Below are 23,852 nucleotides of genomic sequence, written 5' to 3' on the forward strand. Positions count from 1 at the left end.
TGCTGGAATGGCAATTGACTATGCCGCCGAGGGTGGCGGCCTGGCTAGGGACCTATACGACTTCCTCCAGTTGGTTGGAGAAAATTAGGTTTGAATTGAGGGGTTCAGCGGAGAGCATTGAAGCACAGTGGGGACTGTTCGTGGCCACGTTCGAGTAGTTCGTTGCAGGGAGGGCTGGGTGAAAAGGGGAAAAACCTGTACAGACTGTAAAACTGAGTTGGGGAGTGTGTTCCCTGGATTATTTGTTTTTGTATTTTGTTGAATAAGTTTGGAATAAAATACATTTTAAAAAAAACAAATCACAAATATAATGATCCACAAGAGATCAAAACAGATATTTTATTAAACTAGGGATCTCTTTAGTGCACACAATGTTTTTCTTAAAACATAATCCAGAAATGTCACAGGAGCTTTGGCAACCAAAGTACAAGAAAATAGCCTCAAATCCATTGAGGATGTTTCACTAGAGAGGGCGTCTGTAATAAAAAGCCTTTTTATTGTTTGGCCAAATTTATGTTGCCAGTTGAATTGAACAATAAAAGTGCAGTCTACTAGGTCACTTCTTCACTTCTCCGAGATCTTCAATGGAGTCATCATCCACCTGCAAGAATAATAATAACATTAATAAATTGAAGCCATTTAAATGAGAAGAAAATTGATTAAGTAACAGCTCTATAGTCAGTTATTCTTCACGTAGGGAAGAAAAAAAACAAGAAAAAAATATTTCTGCAATGTTATTGGGTATCCTTAGCGACTGCTAAACATTCAATTAGCTCACTTGTCCAGACAGCTAGTTTGTGATGCAGAGCGACGCCGGCAGCGCAGGTTCAATTCCCGTACCGGCTGAGGTCGTTCATGACATCCCCACCTTCTCAACCTTGCCCCTTGCCTGGGTGTGGTGATCCTCAGGTTAAATCACCACCAGTCAGCTCTTCCCCCCTCAAAGGGGAAAGCAGCCTATGGTCATCTGGGAACTCTGACGACTTTTCAATCTTTATAGACTCAATTGATGTAAGAGTTATTATTACTGAGAACAAGTTTGATGACCCAAGACAACAAATCACTTTCAATCCTTACACCAGCAGGTTTTCTGTCGTGCTGCCCTTGTTTTAATAAAACCTCAGCTTCATCCCTTACAACCTAACCTCAATGAATTTTGAACTGGGTAGGATGCTGAGTTTTGTCTCTGTGCCCACGTCTTTGACCAAGATTCCCTCTAATCCCAGTCCTTTCTCCCTTTTTCAGAATGTTCTTCCATCTGGACATTTTTCTCCAGCCTCTCTCGATATTTTCACTAAGAACTTGCTGATGAATTAGTGCAGCTTCTTACGCTCATCCAAAACTGAAAAAAAATCAATTTCCAATATTCTCTCACCTTAACGTAGCCCGTCTCTTACTATTCCCTTCCATTCCTCCACTGCTATCTCTGGAGATTGACTGGTAATTAATAGCTATTATAAGTCCAATGAACAACAGCACCTTGATTACACTTTTTTCCACACTGCTCCTCGTGAGGAAATTCTTTAATTGTCCCAATTTCTTAGTCTCCTATAGCAGTGCATCTCAAACTATCTGATGTGGCGGACCGGCAGTTTATTTTTTCAATGTGCCAGGGACCGGCAGTCTCCCGTGGCGTTGAATATCACTACTGTCTCGTTCTTTTCTGGAAACACTCCACGTACCGGCAGACGATGGCTCGCGTACCGGTACCACACTTTGAGTAGCACTGTCCTATAGGTTTCCAGCATCCGCAGTAGGTTGTTTTTCAACAACATATTTCTACTGCTAAAGGATAACTATGTAGATTTAAATATAAAAATGTTGAAAATACTCAGGTTTTTAAAATTTTACTTTTTACAGGATGTGAGCGTTACTGGGTAAGCCATTTATTGCTCACCCCTAATTACCCTAGAGTTGGTTTAACTTTTCTCATCTAACTTTACTCAGTTCTGGTGAAAGGTCACAGGTCTAAACGTGAATTTTGTGACCAGGGTTTTTCACTCCCGTTTTCATTGGGCAGGTTTGGTGACGAGAGCAGAAAATCCAAGAAGAAACCCAAATTGTGTTTCACGGCGGATTGTCCCCGCCCCTAGAAAGTGACGGGGTGCATTTCCTGATGTTCAACGTTGGGAACATTATTTGAACATATTATCATTTCATTATCAGGCCTCTCTGCGTGAATCACCCCACCTCCAACAAAGTTTGTTCATGCTGGTGTGAGGGCGCGGTCACACACCAGCATTGCCCCCTGCCACTCCCTGGGTAGTGCTGGAGAGTCCCAACTGAACTATTGAACACTGAGGCGGCTTTAAAAATGGCGCCTCTGACGGCGGGCGGTAGGCCGACGCACATTGGAGGGCTCCCGTTCGGGAACGCCATTTTCGGAGTCTAACACCCGGTCCCAGGGGTCACAGAGGCGTCAAAAGCAGGGAGAAGGCACAGTGAAGGAAGATGTCGAGATCAAGTAAAAAAACAGCCGTGAAAAAAGCAGATGAAAGTCCGGCGGGGAGTGGAAAGGTCACCGTGGGGAGGGCAAGAAAAATGGAGGCTGGGGCACCAGGGGAGGCCGCATTGCCCACGGCTGAAGAAACGACTACGGTGATGGCCGCGGAACTCGAAGGCAGTTCACAAAACACATGGAGGAGATGAGGAAGGAGATGGGGGCGGTATTGAAAGTGCTGGTGGAGGAGGCAATTGCCCCAGTGAGGGCGGCGGTATTGAGCGCAGTGGCGGAGGTGCGGGAGCAAGGCGAGGTGCTAAAGGAAGTGGAAGAGACATTATTGCAGCACAGCGATCAAATTACCTCGAAGGGGAAGGAGATGCGGAAGGTGATAGAGATCAACGAGGGTCTGCGATCCAAAATTGACGACTTGGAAAACAGATCCAGGCGACAGATTCTGAGGATTGTGGGTCTTCCCGAAGGTGTGGGGGGCCCGAGGCTGACTGAGTATTTTGCCACTATGTTGGCGAAGCTATTGGGGGGGTGGGGGAGGGGGGGTGTGTGTGTGTGTGTGTGTGTGTGTGTGTGTCTGTGTGTGAGATGATCCCTCCCAATATGAACTGGATCGCGCTCATCGGTGGTGGAGGCCTGTACCAAAGGAGAGTGAGCCGCCAAGAGTAGTGACTCTGTTTTTTTCGTAGGTACAGTGCGAAGGAGAAGGTCCTGTGCTCGGCAAAGCAGAAGCGGGTGGTGCCGTGGGCTGGAGCTGGTATATGCATGTATCAGGACTTTACGGTGGAGCTGGCGAGGAGGCGGGCTGTCTTCAGCTGGGTGAAGAAGGCGCTCTACATCAGTCAGGTGTGGTGCGGCATAGTATACCCAGCTAAGTTGAGCGTTACCTACAAATCCAACAACTTTTATTTCGGGACAGCGGAGGAATTTGCGAAGGCAGAAGGACTGTGGCTGAATTGAGAAGTGGTCATGTACCGACGTAGCCTCATGCAGCTGTATTTTTTCACTGCGGCGGGTGTATGTGCTAAATGAGTCAACGTTTTATATACTTGGACAAGGGAAGAGAGGGGACTTTCACTTACAATGATGGTTCTTTGGAGATTGGGTGTGTATGCGGGGTTTGTGTGCTAACGGGGATTTCTTGGTTTTCCTGGGGCCAGGCAAGGAGGAAAGAGACCCGGACGGAGGCCTCCACGCTGGCCGGGAGTGAGGTGGTGGGAGGGGCTGCGGCCATCGGAGCCTGGCAGAATAGGGCCCGATGAGTCTAGCCGGGGTGGAAAGATGAGGGGAAGGAACAGAGGTTGGGTGGGGGGAAGAATTTTGTAAGAGGAAGTGGAGGGGAGGAGCCAGGGAGGTGGGGCTTGCAATGCATGGGTGTCATGTACGGTACTCTTTCGGGGATTGGATGGCATTGAATGTTTGGGGGTGGGAGGGACTCTATAGGTTAATGGTGACCATAGGCGATTCCTAATTCCTTTCTCTTTTATTTCTTTGTTTGTCCCACCGTGGGAGGGTTTGTTCTATTTGATGCTTAGATTGTCAGGTGATTGCTTGGGGTGGTGGGAGGATGGGATCGTTGTTGTTGATAAGGAATTTAACTTTGCATTTGTTACCATTTACCGCTTGTGGGTGGGGTGTAAATTCTGGAGAAAATGGAGAATAAAAATATTTGAAAAAATAAAATGACACCTCTCATTTTTGAGGCACTAAGTGGCTGGCGTCATGGGAACCGTCCTTCATGTTTTACTGACTAAGTCCGGAATACTATGGCAGAGAAACAGCGTCTTTAATGTTGCTTTTTTCATCCACAATCAGTTTTTGTCACAGATGCTGCTAGTGCCTCAGTATCTCCAGTTTTTCTGTTTTTATGTCAGATTTCCAGCATCCGCAGTATTTTGCTTTTGTATAGTTAAATATATCGCTTTCAGGACACAAGATATAATCGCTTGGCCTTCCTGCGTCACTTATGTGAACCAGTTTTCAGGTCTTTGAAGATTGTGGGCAGGACAAGCCGGCCGCGTGCTTCTCGGTGGCGGGAGGTAGTTCGCCAGCAGTGGGATTCTCTGCTCCTGCCACTGTCAATGGGAATTCCCACTGAAGTCACCCCATGCCGCCCGGAATCGTACCAGGAGTCCGCTGCCGGAGGGACCAGAGAATCCTCAGCAAATGCCAAGAGAACTCCTGCCTGTGTCTTTCTTTCTCAGAGCTAGATCCTCTCAAGTTAAATAAAGCTGAAAATAATTTCCTCAAAATAACAAAATTAATTTTCCAGGTTTGCATTTGGAAAAACAAATTCAATAATCTGTACTGACAAAAATAAATACATTTTCTGTAAATAATTAATTACTTAGCATAAGCCAAAAGTAGTGTAATCACATTTTTCCCCTAAGGTAGATTTAACAGCCAATCATCTTTATTTTAAATTTTCTCTCCTATATTGATATACCTGCATAGAGTCATTTGGGAAAACAAGCACCATAATCTTCCTAATTGTAGCCTTAGTATTGCATGCTAGGAAATTCTTCTGCACTTCACACTTTCAGATTGTGTCATCCTGAGAATTGCACGCATGAATTAATCAAACGACACAAACTAGGGAAGTACCCTAATGTAGTCTTACCTCTGGCCATTTCTCTTGAATAACATCCATAATATCGTCTGTAACATCACCTTGAATTGTGATTTCATCTTCCCCTGTAACTGATGCGCCACAGGAAAACTTCTGAGCAAAGAATCTCTGTGCTTCTTTTAGCTCTATCTCTGTTTATACAAAAGAGATCCATCAGCACTGATATCAACCAAATCTGAATTCTATATATGGAACAATATTTCAGGGGCATCTATTTTATATGGTCAGTCAATTCAGCTCTGAGCCAGCTTGTACTTTCCATATTAAATTTTTACAAGCTGCCTCGTTCATTGGCAGAGGCGGGCGTACACTTTTGGGGCCCCGCGCTCTTCCTCTTTGCGGGCGCCCCACATCACATCCTGTTCCAAGTGATGTGGCAGCCTGCCCCAATGGGGTTGAGCCCCACCCCCAATGGCCTCTGCCCTCCGGTTTCCCGAGACACAATGCCAGCGCTTGGTTGGCCTTCTTCACACTTCCCGCCTGCTGCTCTGCTCACCTCTCTGCTCTTGCCCAGGTGGTAGGGCTTCAAGCATAGATGCCTGCATGTGCTCCTGGCTGGCTGTTGGCTATCTGACCTGGTGGCCTCTGTTTTTTTTGGTTAGTTGCCCACCCGCCCTCCTTGGCCCTGGCCTGGACGACTGCTGGCCAGTGCCTCCTTCTCACCTTGCTGAACGCTTCGCAGGTGTGCACCTCAATGTTAGGTCGGCAACCTCAGTTTTGCCTCAGGCTGCCCGCCAGATCGAATGCCAGAAAACTGGCTGCCGCTTTGCGCATTCATGAAAGCTCAGAAACTTCACGCCAGTTCATGAGATCTGTGTCTGAACTGCTCCAAATCTCCACCACCTCTCAACATCTGGCAAACTGGGGAATCCACCAATCAGAGCCTGAAGTTGTTCTGTTGTGCTCAAGAAATTCGAATGAGCCCATCAGCAAATTTTGTGCTACCGTGGTTCTGACTGGTGTTTCTATCACAACAGTCACCTCCCAATATTTACCCTCCCCCCTTCCCGCCCTGCAGCACTGTATGTTTCGTTGAAAGTCCATCTCAATTCAATGGCTGCGAATTATAGACCGGGAAAAACAAAACTATAGTAAGTCAAAAATAATTCTATCTGTGGAGTATGACAATTCATATTTTTCATGCTCTACATAATGCAAGAAAAGAAAATGACACTAAAATAAAGCAACAGTAAATACTTGCCAAAAGTTGCAAGACCACATACTCTTGTTACATATTTCTTTTTTGCTCTTGGAATTTTGGCTATCGTAACCTTTTGGGGTGCTGTCTTCTTTTTTTGTTTAATTATACCTCTTCCACCTGAAAAAAAAACATTTATTTAGAACATGATTGCCAAAATAGGAAACAACTCCTCGACCTGCTCTTGTTTTACATGGATAGGTCATGCAGAGTAATTTAACAAAGATACAAAGAAAGTCTTACGCATATTCTTCAGACGATCACAAATATGTATGGAATTATATTCTACATTTAAAAGGTTATAAATCTTGTCACTACTTTCCTGGGTGAATCACATTGCACACATATCATATGTAAAACAGGAGCTTGACAAGTAAGCAATGCTGTGAAAATAATTTATTATCCATTCACATGATTTGTTATTGTGCTGTCTCAAATGTGCTACAAAGAGAAAAGACTCGTTGCTGGGGCTTGCACTGACCACAAGTTGGAAGTCCAAGAATAGATATTTAATGCAGAGCTTTCCTTGAACCTCAATAAGTCTATCCTAGGGAAAGTGAGTCCATACAAGGTCAGGATCAATTCAGAGTAAATTTGCTGAACGGAACTCAGGAAATGGTTGTGGAGCTATAATGCACTCAGTGCCTTGAAATGGGGAAGTGAAATCGGTGCAGATTCCTCACTTCTGGTTATAATCCTATGGAAGTTTTAAATGTGGTTGTTAGGAGACAACAGGATTGGGTTGACCTTGATGCCTGGCCCTGCATTCAAATACCCAACATTTATTATATAGGTTTACATAGACCATACAGTGCAGAAGGAGGCCATTCGGCCCATCGAGTCTGCACCGACCCACTTAAGCCCTCACTGCCCCCCTCTCCCCATAACCCAATAACCCCCTACCCTTTTTGGTCACTAAGGGCAAGTTATCATGGCCAATCCACCTAACCTGCACGTCTTTGGACTGTGGGAGGAAACCGGAGCACCTGGAGGAAACCCACGCAGACATGGGGAGAACGTACAAACTCCGCATAGTGACCCAAGGTGGGAATCGAACCTGGGACCCAGGCGCCGTGAGGCCACAGTGCTATCCACGTGTACTACCGTGCTGCCCAAATGAATAATGGTCACTCAGCCTAACCCCAGTAAATTGCCCATTTTTGGAAACATACCTTGTTGAGGAGTCAACACCTTTTGGGGAAAAATGAGTATGAAATAAGTGTGTGGAAACTGAACATTTGGTTCAAAATTGTTCTCTTTTTGAGTTTTGCACTGCAGAGATGTTGCTGCAGTGTCCAAAGAGTTAACACTTTAGCAGTAGTATGAAACAGGAAACCAAAGCAGCTGCAGAAAAAGGTAGTTTTGACATTAATGCAAGTATGTTTAATGTGGAAATAATCAGCTGGTTATTATTTGCACCAGTTAGTGGATGGCTTCCTGGTTCCCGAAATTCTCAGGGCCTCTCTGGAACCTTGACTTTCTCAGTTAGATCGGTGCTACTAAAGTGGACGAAGAAATGGAAAATGTCTGGGTTGTGGGAGTAGAGCCTGAGAGCTCCACTCTGGAAAGTGCAAAGAAGCTTTAATTTAATACATTGTAGGGGTACTTTATGGAACATGTTAGTTAATCTACAAACATGGAAGAATATATATATATTTTCATTTTAAGTATTTCTGGGTGGATTATTGCAATTAAATTCAGTAAATGTTTCAAATTACTAACAAATTCCGTAAAATGATTTTCTATATCAGGAAGCATGTTAGACATAGAATTTACAGTGTAGAAGGAGGCCATTCGGCCCATCGAGTCTACACTGGTCCTTGGAAAGAGCATCCCATTCAAGTCCACACCTCCAAACTATCCCCGTAACCCAGTAACCCCACCTAACCTTTTTGGACACTAAGGGCAATTTAGCATGGGCAATTCACCTAATCTGCACATCTTTGGACTGTGGGAGGAAACCGGAGCACCCGGAGGAAACCCACGCAGACACGGGGAGAACGTGCTGACTCCGCACAGACAGTGACCCAAGCCGGGAATCGAACCTGGGACCCTGGAGCTGTGAAGCAACTGTTACAAGTTTTAAAATGTCCAACTCACCCAGAAACCATTACTGGCATTATTTAATGAGCCAAACCGTGCTAGTGAGATGGTTACTTAGTTAATTTAGAGACTTGCAGATATATTTGAAAGGCAGGTGCACTTTCATGGTGAATGAAGATGGTGGACTGTTAGCTCTAGTTGGTTCCCAGAAATCGAGCTGCTTTTAAAATACTGAGAATTTAAAATAAAGACACAGTAACCTCGTCTTTGTTTCTTCTTTTCTTCTTCCTCTGCTGCAGGTGGCTCCCCCCCTCCTGCATCTTGTTGTGGATATTGATCTGTTTTAAAAATAAAAGATTGAAGTAACCTGCTGAACTTCCATTGAAAATGAGAAATAACAGTTAACCACAAAGGAAGTAGATGCAATATAAAAACCATTTCAGGTATAGTTCCTGCTTTTCTGTCCTACACATTGAACATGGTTTAGTTGACCACCGGCCATACTTAAAAACAAACGTCAAATAATTATTTGCATCTGATGAAGGTGGGAGCAGAACCGAAGATTGTAATGAGCAAGTTTCAGTTAAAGATTAAAAATTAGACTTGTGCAAAAGTTACTGTACCAAAAATGGAAACTGCAAGCTTTAGATGGCATGCATCCCAGAACACAGAATGAGATTTGGGGGGGGGGGGTTGAAAATTGGAATTATGCCAGTGGACTAGAGGTTGCAAATGTTATGCTCTGATTCAAGAAATGGAAAAGGTTAAACAAAGTCAATTACTGTTGGCTTTGTTGTCATTAAACGTCTAGAGACATAATATGGGGCAAATGAGTGCATGCCTAAAAGCTGGTGTTAAGCCAGGACAGTTAACAAGTCAACATGGATCAGAAAAGTTTAGGTTGGCGTTGACTAGATTAAATTAATTTTTTGAGAAAATAACTGGATGTGTAAGTAAGAGAATCAGACGATGTTGTATAGTTGACAAGGTAAAATAGAAGAAATTCAAATGTGGCACTCATTGTTAAGTGGTTAAAGGATTGGAAGTGGTCAGAAAACCAAAAGGATTAAGTCATTTTATTTCAAGGGAAGGATGTAACCAGTGGTTTTACCCAGGAATCGATTCATTAGCCACCATTTAATCGCGATCGCGGGTACAATCCCCTAATGGTCACAAAATCTCACGAAAGGCCGAAAACAGGATTTGCACTGCCGAAATTTCTGTTTGGGGCCTTCCCAACCCTCCTCAGATGACACGAACAGGTTCACACCCAGGAAAGGCACGACCCTGATTTGTATACATTATAATATAATTAACTAATTGATGCTGCTACATCTGCCCTCAACGTATAATCCCACCCAGTATGCATGAATCACCATTGGTTTTCAAAATAAAAAAAATAGTCGTGATTAACATGCCTATAGCACACACCCCCCCCCCCCCCCCCCCCCCCCCCCCCCCCGGTAAAGGACACCTGGCATCTCCAACCTGCAGGCCCTCTGGTGTGTCTGGTATGTCCCACTGGGGGTGCGTGTGTGTGTGTGGGGGAGGGGGGGGGGCGAAACCTCACCCCCAGATTCTCTTCGCATAGAATGCCAGAAAATATGGACAGAAACTCGGTTGTGAAGCAGGAGAGATGCACACTGGTTTTCAGCCTGAAACTGACACTCTGACAAATGTCGGGAAGATCCCACCCGTTGTCCTTTGTTTTTCTTTTGCATGATTGATTTGGATACAAGGGCATTCATATTGAAGTCTCCTGAAGATGCCATGCTCAGCACGTGGTAATGTGTGAGGAAGAATGGAGCAGACCACAGACAGGTTAAGGACAGATAGGTGACAGATGTACGTCCTTGCAGATTTTTGGAAAATGAGCAGTGAAAGGAGGTATACTGCAAGTCTCAAATTTGAGGAATGGGAAGATCTTGGCTGGACTGGAGCAGTGTGCACTTTTTTTGTGCAGACAGGAGGAGCATTGCTGCTACTTCCAGACCCTGAAAAGCAACGTTAAAGTTTTGTGGATGTTTGTTGACCAGCTCACAGGGTAAACTTAAAGATGGACGTTCAAAACCTGGCAAACTTTGTTCATTTCCACTTGAACTTTGTACTGGTGTTCGGAGAGCAACTCACATACATGAGGTGACCATTGGCTGTTTCAGATGGGCAAAGACTTAAAAAAATAACAGCTTTCAATATTGAAAATGTCAGCCAAAGTAGGCTGAAATTTACAGGTCCAGAAATCAATTAAAAAAATTAATTCACAGGATGTGGCCCTTACTGGCTGGGCCAACATTTATTGCCCATTCCCAATTGCCCTTGAGAAGGCGATAGTGAGCTGTTTTCTTGAACCACTGCAGTCCCTGTGATGTAGGTACACCCACAGTGCTGTTACGGCACGAGTTCTTGGTTTTTGACCCGTGTCAGTGAAGAAACGATTATATATTTCCAAGTTACGATGGTTAAGTCACTTGAAGTGAACCTCCAGATGGTGTTGTTCCCATTTGTCTGCTGGTCGTTCCGTTCTAGATGGTAGCAGTCGTAAGTTTGGACGGTGCTGCTTATGGAGAGTTGGTAAGTTCCTGCAGTGCATCTTGTAGATGGGATACAAAGCTGCGACAGTCTGCCAGTGGTGGAGGGAGGGACAGTAGTGGAGGGAGGAATGTTTGTGGATGGGGGGGGGGGGGGGGGGGGGGGGTCAATCAAGCGGGTTGTTTTGTCCTGGATGGTGTGGAGCTTAAGTGTTGTTGGAGGTACATTCATCCAGACAAATGGAGAGTATTCCATCACACTCTTGACTTATGCCTTGTGGATGGTGGACAGACTTTGAGGAGTCAGGTGGGAGTTACACGCTGCAGGATTCCTAGCGTCTGAACTGCTCTTGTAGTCACAGTATTTATGTGGCTAGTTTCTGGTCGATGGTAACTCCCAGGATGCTGATAGTGGAGGATTCAGGGATGATAATGCAATTGAATGTCATGGGGCAACGGTTCGATTCTCTCTTGCTGGGGATGACCATTGCCTGGCACTTGTGGGGCGTAAATGTTACTTGCCATTTGTCAGTCCAAGCCTTGACATTGTCCAGTTCTTGCTGCATTTGGACATCAACTGCTTCAGTGTCTGAGGAGACGCGAATGGTGCCCAGCATTGTGCACTTAATGAGCAAAGATCCTCTCTCCTGTCTTAATGATGGAAGGAAGGTGATTGAGGAAGCAGTTGAAGATGGTTGCGCAAGGACAATACTGAAGAACCCTTGCAGCGAGGACCTGAAGCTGAGATGATTGACCTCCAACCACCACAACCATTTTCCTTTGTGCCAAGTATGAATCCAACCAGCAGATGGTTTTCCCCCAATTTCCATTGACCCAGTTTTGCAAGGGCTCCTTGCTGCCACACTTGGTCAAATGGTATCTTGTCACGAACAGTCACTCTCACCGTAACTCTGGAATTAAGCTCTTTAGTCCCATGTTTGAACTAAGGCTGTAATGACATCAGGAGCAGACTGGTCCTGGTGGAACCCAAACTGAGCTTCAGCGAGCAGGCTATTGCTAAGGGAGTGTCACTTGATAGCCCTGTTGATGACCCATTCCATCACTTTACTGATGATCGAGAGTAGATTGATGGGACAGTGATTGGCAGGTTGGATATGTTGTGGTTTTTGTGTACTGGACAGATCTGGGCAATTTTCCACATTCCCCAGTGGGTACCAGTACTGTAGATGTACTGGAACAGCTTGGCTAGGTGCACTGCAAGTTTTGGAGCACAAGTCTTCAGTACCGTTACAATCCCAGTTGATATTATAACTGGGTGGCAAGATCCCCTGGTAAAAAGGGGTGATTACTGCAGACAGAGGCCAACAAAGACACAAAGCTAAGTTTAAAATGCTGTCTGAACTGTTTCCAGACTCGGGTGGACACCACCACTGGGTTAGAAGAAAATCTTGCCGGAGAAAACAGCAACAAAGCAGCACCGAGGATGGAAGCCTTACAGGAACTCGTGTCCATTTGCTCCCAAATGGAAACTGGATTACTAAACCAACCTAGTACTTTCTCAATATTAGCTGCCCAATAATAAAATAATAAATTGGGTGAAGCTAATCCTCCTGACTGTCTATCCCTCTGGAGGAATGCCCTACGAATCCTTGGGATCTTAACCTCCCAAATGAAAGGGGTCATTAATTTGTTAATTCTGATGAAGAAGGATTTGCGGAGAAAAAAATGGGAGACACAGAAAAAAACAAAATATTTCTGAAGCACATTCACCTTAATAGTCTGGACCCTGCCTGTCAAGGTCAGAAGGAGGTTATTCCACTTCTGCAAGTCAGATTTGACCCCATTATCCAGACTAGTATAATTTAATTTATGAAATGAGGCCCAATCTTGGATTACCCACCCAGATAGCAGATCATCTGTGTCCAAAGAAACCCAATGCTCCATCCCTCCCCGATCTATTCCCCTCCACCCACAGGAAGACCTCAGCACAATGGTTATTGTTTCTATTGCTAAGCAAATAGGAGCGCGGACAACTCTGCCTTGTGACCCCATTCAGCTGAAGTAGCCAGAGTTCACTGCATTTGTCAAACACTAGTAGTGGGGGCTCTATAGAGTCAACAAACCCAGGATATAAACTTTTGCCCAAATCCAAACCTCCCAAGAATCTCTCCACCCTATCCAATGCCTTCTCCATGTCTAGGAGAACCTCCAGTTCGGGCACTGAAGAGGAGGAGAGGACAACATTTAACAGCTAACGTATATTGGCTGACAATTGCCAACCCTTGACAAACCCTGCCTGGTCCTCCGAGATCACCCACGGGAGGAGAGACTCTAAACGCAGGGCCAGCATCTTTGTGAGTAACTTGGCACCCCCATTTAAAAGCAAAATAGGTCAATATGACCCACATTCCATAGGGTCCATGTACTTCTTCAGGATCAGGGAAATAGAGGGCCTCCATAAGTGTAATGGGTAACGAACCCTGGGACAAGGAGATATTAAACATGTCTAAAAATGAGAGGGATCAATTGTTCCGCAAACTTCTTATAAAACTCAATGGGGAAGCCATCAGGGCCAGAAGCTTTAGCCGACTGCATCAATCCAATACATTTTCTAATCTCCTCTAGGACCAACTGTGATTCCAACTCTTCCCGCCTTTCCCTTGCCACTGCAGAGAAAGCTATCCCATCCAATCTAGAATGAGAGGTCACAAATATAGGTTATGAGGCGATACTTTTAGGACTGGGATGAGAAGGGAGTACTTCTCACAGAGGGTTGTGAATTTGTGGAACTCGCTGCCCCATAGAGTGGTGGAAACGGAGTCATTAAATGGTTTCAAGGAGGAGATAGATATATTTCTGATAAATAACGGGGTTAAAAGGATACATGCAACAGGTAGGGAGGTGGATTTGAGACCTGGACGAGATCATCTATGATCTGACAGAATGGCGGGAGGCTTGAACCAACCCCCACACATACAACATAAATCTAATTATAGGTTTTACAATCACAGGCATAGAAACATTAAATTAAAACCACTTAAAATTATACCTTATTTTCTAATATTTACCAATACAAATATAAATACCATAAAACTTTATTTTCCTAACTACATTTGCTGGAATATTGTCAGGACCGATAGCTTTTGCAGATTCCAGTGCGTTCTGCTGCTTCTTGATATCACTTGGAGTGATTTAAATTGGCTGAAGGTGGACATCAATGATACCAGGACCTCGTGAAGAGGTCAAGATGGATCATTCACTTGGCATCTTAGCTTTTGCACTGATTTGTTGGGCTCCTCCGTTATTGATGATGGGGATATATTTGAAGCTTTTTCCTCCAGTGAATTGTTTAATTGTCCACTGCCATTCATGACTGGATGCAGTAGGACTACAGACCTGATCCGTTGGTTGTGGAATCGCTTAGCTCCATTACTTGCTGATTATGCCGTTTTGCATGCAAGCAGTCCTGTGTTGCAACTTCACCAGGTTGACACCTCATTTTGACACTGTACCCGGTGTTGCTCTTGGAATGTACTCCTGCACTTTTCATTGAACCAGGGTTGTTCTGCTGGGTTGGTGGCAATGGTAGAGTGGGAAATTTCTGGGCCATAGGTTACATATTGTGGTGGAGTACAATTCTGCTGCTGTGCTGTTGATGGTCTAAAGCATCTCCTGGATGCCCAGTCTTGAGTTGCTAGAACTGTTCAAAATCTATCCTATTTATCACAATGGTAGTGCCACACAACTCAATGGAGGATATCCACAATGTGAAGATGAGACCTTGTCTCCACAAGGACTGTGTGGTGGTCACTCCTACCGATACGGTCATTTACAGATGCATTTGCGGCAGGCATTTGGTGAGGATGTGAACAAGTATGCTTTTCCCTCTTGTTGGTTCCCTCATCAACTGCCGCAGTCCTAGTCCAGCACTGGGTCTCGGCCTTTAGGACTCGGCCAGCTGGACCTATGGTGATGCCAGGAGACTTCATTAGGTCCAGAGTTGATGTTGAGGACTCCCGGAACAACTCTTTCTTGACTATGTACCAACGTACCACCACCTCTGCTGAGTCTGTCCAGATGGTGGGATACGGCATACACATGAATGGTGATGATGGTGTTTGGGACACACGGTATAATTCCATGAGTATGATTACGTCAGGCTGTTGCTTGACTAGTCTGTGTGACAACTCTCCTTAATTTGGTACAATCCCCCAGGTGTCAGGAAAAAACATTTGCAGTGTGGGCTCGCGTTTTGAAAAAAATCTCTTTATTCAGAATAGTTTTTCAATTTAACAAGGTAAAACAAAATAATAACATATAACAAGCACCATTGCAAAATACACCCACCCACAATCCCCCAACCCATTAAACAAACAAAACTCTACAATAAACATACCCCCGCCCTCCCAGCAACTGACGATTAGTTCGCTGACAAAGAAGATGAAAGGCTGCCACCCCGAGTAGAACTCTTCCATCGAACCTCTCATGGTACACTTGACCTTCTAAAGATGCAGAAAATCCATCAGATCACTCAGCCAGGCCAAGGCACTGGGTGGTACCGGGGACCTCCATCCGAGTAGAACTCGCCTCTGAGCTATTAACGAAGCGAATGCAAGGACGTCCACCTTCACCCCTGCCTGCAGCACTGGCAAGTCCTATACACCAAAAATAGCCACCAACGGGCACAGCTCCATCTGAATACCCAGACTCACAACATAGTGCTGAAAAAGGAGACCCAGAAGCTTCCAGCTTTTAGGGCAAGACCAAAACATGTGTGTAAGTCTGGAATTGAAAGAGAGTCTCAGTAATGGTGACCATTGTCGTAAAAACCTAATTGGTAAACTATTGTCTTTTAGGGAAGGAAATATGCCATCCTACGCATGACTGCTGACCCACAGCAACTACCCTCTGTACTAGTCTTGCCAAGCCACTCAGTTCAACGGCAATTACGATGGGCAACAAATTCTGGCCTCATTCAGTGACACCAACAGCCCATGAAAGAATAAAGAAAAAGAAAGTTGAGTTTCACAATATGCAAAGGATGTTCTTGCAATATGCACAAACTAGTTGGGAAACATCCTGTGTGGTTGATCTGTGATGAACATCTTATATATGTGCCTACATTGTAGGCACTAATACTGATAAAATTAATATTCAGAAAAAACAGGACAATCAAATCAAGAACTGGTGATGTTTGTTATGATGGAGTTAGACATCATTATGAGGCTAAATATTACACATTGTTGCGACAAAACATACACCAGCAGAGATCCTATCTCATAGCTGTATTAAAGATAAGTCACAGTTTCTGTTAGCAAATAACACACGAATAAGCTTTCCCTGGCTTCACTTGTTAAAGTGACCAGCTATTTTCTGAACAGTCAATAGCATATTTCATTTGACCCACAGAACGATACCAAAAGTGCAATGTTCTCCGTAAGTTAAACATCCCCTGTTCAATTGCACAATTTTATATTCGTAATTTCATTTCAGATATCATTTATGTCAGGTTACTTTTTTAAACAAAAGGTTAGAGCAAATGTGACTGGTGATGGTTAGGTTCAGGGAAAAATGTATTAAAACTGCAAGAAAATGTAGTGCTGCAATATTAACACTTTTTACTGTATGTATCATATGCAACATCAATGAGAAGGTAAGAAATTAAGATCTGGTACAAATTACAGCATAAATGTAATTACACATCTTGCCAGGAGACTCAGCAATTATATCCTAAGGCATCGGCCAAAAAATATTATACAGGAAATATTGTTACCTATACTGAGTTTTGCAAATTCTTCTGGGCAATTTTTTTCCAGCCATTGTCTGCATTTGGTATACTGGGGCATGTATTCACAATACTGTAAGAAAGCACATATAATAAATATTTCAAAGAACATAACTGAGTTAATGAATGTTCCCCTTTTGGAGAGTCTTTCCTTCTGTCTGTTATTGCAAGTCCTGATGAAAGAATTATGTACATCAGGGTTTTTCAGACTTTCTTCCCAGGACCCACTTTTACCAAGCGGCCGAACGTCGCAGCCCATACCGGCCAACCTTTGTAACGCATCATTTTTGCTTACCTTTAATGCAACAGGTGAGCCTGCTTGGTCTTCACACCCTTACTCCAATCAGGTTCACAGGAGGGGAGGGAAATGTGCATATCAGGTGCAAAGTTCAACAAGTTCCTTTGTGCTGTCTTCATCTTTGTGAGGACAGAAATTCCAACCTCACACCTGAAGGTCAGTGTGAAGGGAAATAGCAACAAAATGCTTGTTTTACTCAGCACTGGATACTCCTTGGAGATGTTACTCCAGAATGCTGACAGCCTCATGGACTTGTGGCATGTTTTTAATGTGCTGTCACAGGTGAGGCGCAAAAGTTCAGTCTCTTCATTTGGAGTCAAGCTATAAGTTAATAATTGACACTGGGGTCTCAAACTCAAAAGGATTTTTCACTCACCTCATCTCGTTCAAAATCTGAAACTTCGCCTCTGGAAAATAGCGACGAAAAATGTTGATCAGAGCAGCCAGATGTGACTGAATAAGGTTTGCCAGTGTATTGACAGTTCCCTTACTAACATTGTTTTTTTTTAATGTGTCGTGGCAGTGTGGGGAACATGCAATATTTTTGGCTTTGTACTCACACTTGCCTAACTTTCAGTGACAAAAGCAATTGTCATCTTTTCCTTGCAATTTGAGGTTCAGTTCTTATAGAATTGAAAAGATGTCTGCACGGTAAGATATAGTTAGCATCCAACTCTCAATTGCCAGTTATTTTCAGCATAGAACACGCATGGACTTTGCATCCTGATTTGCGTTGGCACAATTAACAAAGACATACCTCAAGAAATCACTTTTCCCAATTTCAGTTTCTTCTTAAGGGGTTGTTCATCAGAGGCCCTGGACTCTGAATATGCCTCACACCAGCACTGCTTTGTCCTGCTGTGGACTCTCCTCAGTGGCTCTCTCAAGCAGATTGATTTGTGAGATCCTGGCCTGTTTGGGTCTCTATCCTCTCTTCCTTATTACAAAATGACCCATCTCCAGCACTTCACAGTCCTGTTGCTTGTTTGCTGGCAGCTACAAAATGGAGGAGGAGGAATATTTCCTCCATGGTTTTGCACCCAACGTACAGGGCACGTGACATCAATGTACATACCAGGTGTGTGAACTGCTCTCTGCCACCTCTTCTGGCGGGAAGACTCCATTGTTTGTATTTAAAGGCTGGTTGTGGTCGGCATTCTCAACTTAAAAGCCGGTGGTGGCCGACATTTCAACTTAAAAGCTGGTCGCAGACGTTGGGTGCTTCTCCCGCGACCGATTACTCTGCAATCCTCCTGACAGCTGACCGCGACCCACCTGCGGGTCGCAACCCCAAGTTTGAAAAACCCTGATGAACATTGGCAAATTATGCCAATTCTCAAATATGTCACAAATTAGGTCCTTGGGCTAATACGTTTCTACAGCATCGACAATTTAACTCAAGAGTGTGTAAAGAGAATCAGAGTGCATTGCACTTAATACCAGTGTACCAGTAAACTCAGCTGATTTTCATTTTTAATTATATTAAGTTTTGTATAGGATTCTTTGCAACATTTCTTATTTGTCTTGATTCCTAGGACTTGGTGCCAGGCAGCTCCCTGCAGTGCCTCTTCCAGCCTGAAGGCACTGGAAAGCTGCCGGCGAAACTCCATGTAGCCAAATCAGAAGTTGTGATGTAAAAAGAAAGAGAGCAGCAGCTGATTCATGGGATGAGGGCAGCAGCGGCTGCCCAGCATTCATTGCAAATCCATAATTGCCCTGAGTGCTAGGTCATTTCCGCAGCATTTCAGAGTCAACCACATTGCTTTGGATCCGGACTCACATGTGGGCCAGATCAGACAAGGGTGGCAGATTTCCTTAGTGAACCAGATGGGCTTTTTATGACAATCAACAAAGGTTTCATGATCATCATTAGACTTTTAATTCCAGATCTTTATTGAATTCAAATTTCACCATCTTCCTTGGTGGGGTTCAAACCTGGGTCTCCGGGGCTTTATTTTGGGTCCCGGAATTACTAGTCAAGTGACAATACCACTACACCACGGTCTGATGTCAGAGTTTAGGGCCTCAGTGTTAGGGCCTTGGATTGCTGTTTCCTACACAGCCTCAATCTTTATAGAACCATAGAACCCCTACAGTGCAGAAGGAGGCTATTCAGCCCATCGAGTCTGCACCGACCCTCAAAAGTACCCTAATCTTGGCCAACTCCCTCGCCCTATCCGTTTTACCGAACCGTTGGACGTTAAGGGGCAATTTATGATGGCCAATCCACCTAACCTGCACATCTTTGGACTGTGGGAGGAAACCCCACGTAGACACGGGAAGAACATGCAAACTCCACACAGTCACGCGAGGCCGGAACTTAACCCAGGACCCTTGCGCTGTGAGGTAGCCGTGCTAACCACTGTGCCACCGGGTTGCCCATAACACCCCCAGGTGTTCCTTACCCTCCTTGCCCTGGGACCTCTGCCACTTAGCTTGTCCTCTGGTCCCAAGGGCCTAGAGCTAGACAGTTCCCTCAAGTGCCTAATCCAGCCACTGCAGCATTGTGCCCAGAGATGCTGGAGGGCTGCCGGCGAATCGGATTGCCCGGCAGCTCTCAATGTGGGACTTCCTTCCGAGTGAGGGGCAGAAGTCACCTAATGCCAATTGATCCTAATTGGACCGTAATATGTCTTGGACCTGCTGTCAGTGTTCCCTGCCATGCATCCTGAAAATTCAGGCCTGTGTCTTAAATAAATATCTGACGTCTCAGATTCAGTACAGCAGAAGTCCCCATGTTTTAAGAAGTTAGGATCCCACATCACTTGCTTATTACTCAATGATGTAAGATTTAAAAAGACATATTGCTGACCTCTAGTGGCGTGGGCAACATAGCTATTTGAAGAAGTGGTCACAAGAAATAAAATATGCTAAGTAAATTGACTTTGTAACAATATGGTGTTAATAAATGAAAACATACTTGGAAAATACATAGTTACAATTCATGTTTGCTGTATGAATACATAAACTTGTCCTAACCAAATGGATAACAAAACAGAAGAGTAAGAACAAAATAAAGAAAGTAAAGTATTCTGAATGACTGAGAACTCGAGAATCAGACAGAATTTACCCAGAAGTGAAAGCAAATTTAGTAAATATGAATGTATAGCTAATGAATGGTTTTATCTAAAACCAAAGAAATTTCATAAATTATTTTTTTAACAAACATTTTATTACGGCATTTATGGTTTTATAACAAGAGATACAAATACAAATGTAAACATAATTCAGTGCGTAACACCCCCCTCCATCTCCCAATGTTCCCCCCTAAGCTAGACAAAAATAACCTAACTCCCCCTGTCCTCCCCTTATTGAATCTGCTGACAGTTTAGTTTCCCCCGAAGAAGTCGATAACGCTTTCCACCTCTGAACGAACCCTAACATTGATCCTCTCAGGGCGAACTTAATTTTCTCCAGCTTGAGAAACCCAGCCATGTCACTAACCCACACCCCTGATTTTCTGGGGTTCCAGTACATCCACGCTAGTAAGATCCGTCTCCGGACTACCAAGGAGGCAAAGGCCAAAATGTCGGCCTCTCTCGCCCCCTGACTCCCGGGTCTTCCAATACTCCAAAAAATTGCCACCTCTGGACTCAGCGCCACCCTTGTTTTTAGTACTGTAGACATGACATCCGCAAGCTTCGGACATGCCCAAAACATGTGGACATTTGTGGGCATTCCTGCACACCTCACACACCTGTCCTCCGCCCCAAAATACCTGCTCATCCGGGCCACTGTCATATGTGCCCGGTGAACCACATTGAATTGTATCAGGCTGAGCCTGGCACATGATGAGGCCGCGTTGACTCTGCTCAGAGCATCATTGCACAGACCCGCCTCTAACTCCTTTCCCAACTCACCTTCCCATTTAAGCTTTAGCTCACCTATCTGGGTTTCCTCCCACTACATAAGTTCTTTTTGATTTCCTATATCTTCCCTCCCTCCAGTCCCATTTTAGAGACTACCTTGTCCTGTATCCCCTGTGGCGGTAGGAGCGGAAAGGTCGAAACCTGCCTTCGCCCAAAATCCCTTACCTGCAGATAACAAAACCATTCCCTCCCGGCAATTCAAACTCCTCTTCCAGATCCTCCAAGCAGGGAAAGCTCCCATCAATAACCAGATCCCCCAGCCTCTCAATCCCTGCTCTCAGCCATCTCTGAAATCCCCCATCCATCCTCCCTGGTACAAACCGGTGATTACCACACATTGGAGCCCACACCGACGCTCCCTCCACTCCCATATGCTTCCGCCACTGCCCCAAAATTCTCAGGGCTGCCACTACCACCGGGCTTGTGGAGTACGGGCCGGCAAGAAGGGCAGAGGAGCCGTTACCAGTGCTCCTAAACTTGTGCCCTTACATGAGGCCGCCTCCACCCGCTCCCACGCTGACCCCTCCCCCACTTCCTAATCATTAAAAAAAAATGTAGAGTATTCAATTGTTTATTTATTTTACTAATTAAGGTGCAATTTAGCGTGGCCAATCCACCTAACCTAGGTTGTGGGGGTGAAACCTATGCAGACATGGGGAGAATGTGCAAACTACACATGGGCAGTGAACCAGTGCCGGGATTCGAAGCCGGGTCCTCAATGCCGCAGTCCCAGTGCTAACCATTGCACTACATGCCACCCTCCACCTCCTAATCATGGCTATATTTGCCGCTCAGTAGTTCCTAAAGTGTGGCAGTGCCAATCCTCCTCTCTTCCCCCCCCCCCCATCTCCATTCCAGCAGCATTTTCCTCACTCAGGGGTTTTACCCGCCCACACAAACCCAGAGATCACCGCATTCACCTGCTTAAAAGAGGCGTTTGATATTAAAATAGGGAGGCACTGGAAAACAAACAAAATCTCGGGGCAACCATCATTTTCATGGTCTGTACCTCCTCGCCAGTGACAACGGGAGCATGTCCCACCTCCGAAAGTCCCCCTTCATTTGCTCAACTAACCGGACAAAATTTAATTTATGTAGCTGCTCTCTTCCCTGTGCCACCTGAATAGCCAAGTTACAAAAAACCCCTTCTACAACTTTAACGGCAACTCCCCCAGTCTCTCCTCCTGCCCCCTTGCCTGGAACACAAAATATGTTTTTAATCATATTTAATTTGCACCCCGAGAACCGGCCAAATCCCCCTAATAGTCGCATAATCTCCCGCATTCCCCCAATGGGTCAGATCATCTGCATATAATGAGATCCGTGATCCACCCCCGCGCCCCCAACCCCAAATCGACTGGCCCCTCGCTGTCCTTTGATGCACTCAGCGCCATCGCCAATGGCTCTATACCCAACGCAAACAACAGTGGGGAGAGGGGACATCCCTGTCTTGTTCCCCGGTGCAGTCTAAAGTAGTCCAAACTCACCAGTTCGTTCGCACACTTGCCACCGATGTCTGGTACAGCAACCGTACCTGGTCAACAAAGGCCTGCCCAAACCCAGACCGTCCCAGGACCTCCCACAGATAATTCCATTCCACCCGGTCAAAAGTCTTCTCTGCATCCATAGCGCCACCACCTCCACCTCCCTCCCCTTGGAGGACATCATGATTACATTCAAGAGCCTTCTAATGGGCCGTTAGCTGCCTGCCTTTGAAAATTCCGTCTAGTCTTCCCCTATCACCTCCGGACCACAGTCCTCTATCCACGAGGCCAGCAATTTGGCGTTGACATTCAGTGGGCAGATTGGTCTGTATGACCCGCATTGCCCAGGGTCCTTCTCCCGCTTCAGGATCAATCAGATCGAAGCCTGTGACACTGTTGGAGGGAGGAAGAACACCCCGCTCCCTTGCCTCATTAAATGTCCCCACCAGCAGCGGGCCCAACATCACAGAAAACATCTTGTAAAATTCCACTGGGTAGCCGTCCAGTCACGGGGCCTTATCCGACTGCATGGCTTCCAATCTACAATCTATTACTTCTGCAATCCCGATCGGGGCTCCCAACCAACCCTCCAACTCTTCCTCCACATTTGGAAACTTCAACCCTTCCAAAAACTGCCTCATCCCCTCCACTCCAGCTGGGGCTCTGATTCATACAGCCGAATGTAAAACTCCTTGAACACCCCGTTCGCCCCCGCTGGGTCCAAGATTGTGATCCCTCAACCCCCCCCCCCCCCCCCCCCCCCCCCCCCCCGCCTTGTCCTTTACTCTTCCTATCTTCCTGGCCATCTCCCTTCTCCTAAGCTAGTGTGCTAGCATCCTATTGTCCTCCTCACCATACTCGTATATCGCCACTCTCGCCTTCCTCAACTGCCCCATCGCCTTCCCTGTAGATATCAGACCAAACTCCACCTGCAGCTTCTGTTGCTCCTTCAACAACCCCGCCTCCGGGGCTTCCGAATACCCTCTGTCCATCTGGAGTATCTCCCTAACCAGCCTATCCATCTCTGCCCACTCCACCTTCTCCCCATGAGTCCGTATCGAAATTAGCTGCCCCCTAACCACTGCCTTCAGCGCTTCCCAAACCGTTGCTGCCAAAACCTCCCGTGTCATTTATCTCCAAAGAATTCTGATGGCCCCCCTCACACCCCCGCATCCGTGAACAGTCCTACATCCAATCTCCATTGCAGGCGCTGACCCCCCTCCTTGCTCACCCGTAAATCCACCCAGCGCAGGGCATAGTCCGACGTAACAATCGCCGCATACTCGGCATCTACCAGTCTAGCAAAGCCCTGTTCAAAATGGAAAAATCAATCTGGGAGCACACTTTGTGAACATGGGAGAAAAAATAAATTTCCTTCGCTCTTGGCCGTCCGAACCTCCACGGATCTACCTTTCCCACTGCTCCATAAACCCCTTTAGTTCCTTCGCCGCGGCTGGCACACTCCCTGTCCTTGAACTCGACCGATCCAACCTTGGATCAATGACCCTACTAAAGTCTCCCCCTCATGATCAACCTGTGCGAGTCCAGGTTCGGAATTTTCCCCAATACCCGCCTCATAAACTCCGCGTCGTCTCAGTTCAGTGC

The 23,852-nt window shown here is 45.5% G+C and overlaps 1 protein-coding gene across 2 annotated transcripts in view; it reads right to left on the bottom strand.

Annotated features, from left to right (window-relative positions):
* Nucleotides 1-308: 308 nt before the first annotated feature.
* denr (density-regulated protein) overlaps nt 309-23,852 on the bottom strand; it is a 32,175-nt gene continuing 8,631 nt past the window's right edge. Inside the window, exons 4-8 of one of the 2 annotated variants that reach the window (XM_038790142.1) lie at nt 16,585-16,669; nt 8,583-8,660; nt 6,283-6,399; nt 5,073-5,212; nt 309-601 (exon numbers count right to left, since the gene is read on the bottom strand). In XM_038790142.1, the coding sequence (XP_038646070.1) occupies nt 557-601; nt 5,073-5,212; nt 6,283-6,399; nt 8,583-8,660; nt 16,585-16,669 (465 nt within the window). In that variant the 3' untranslated portion in view covers nt 309-556. Of the gene's footprint in view, nt 602-5,070; nt 5,213-6,282; nt 6,400-8,582; nt 8,661-16,584; nt 16,670-23,852 lie in introns of both variants that reach the window. The other variant, XM_038790148.1, reaches the window with a different exon arrangement.

The sequence above is a fragment of the Scyliorhinus canicula genome, chromosome 1, assembly GCF_902713615.1.
Source record: "Scyliorhinus canicula chromosome 1, sScyCan1.1, whole genome shotgun sequence".
NCBI classification, from domain to species: Eukaryota; Metazoa; Chordata; class Chondrichthyes; order Carcharhiniformes; family Scyliorhinidae; genus Scyliorhinus; species Scyliorhinus canicula.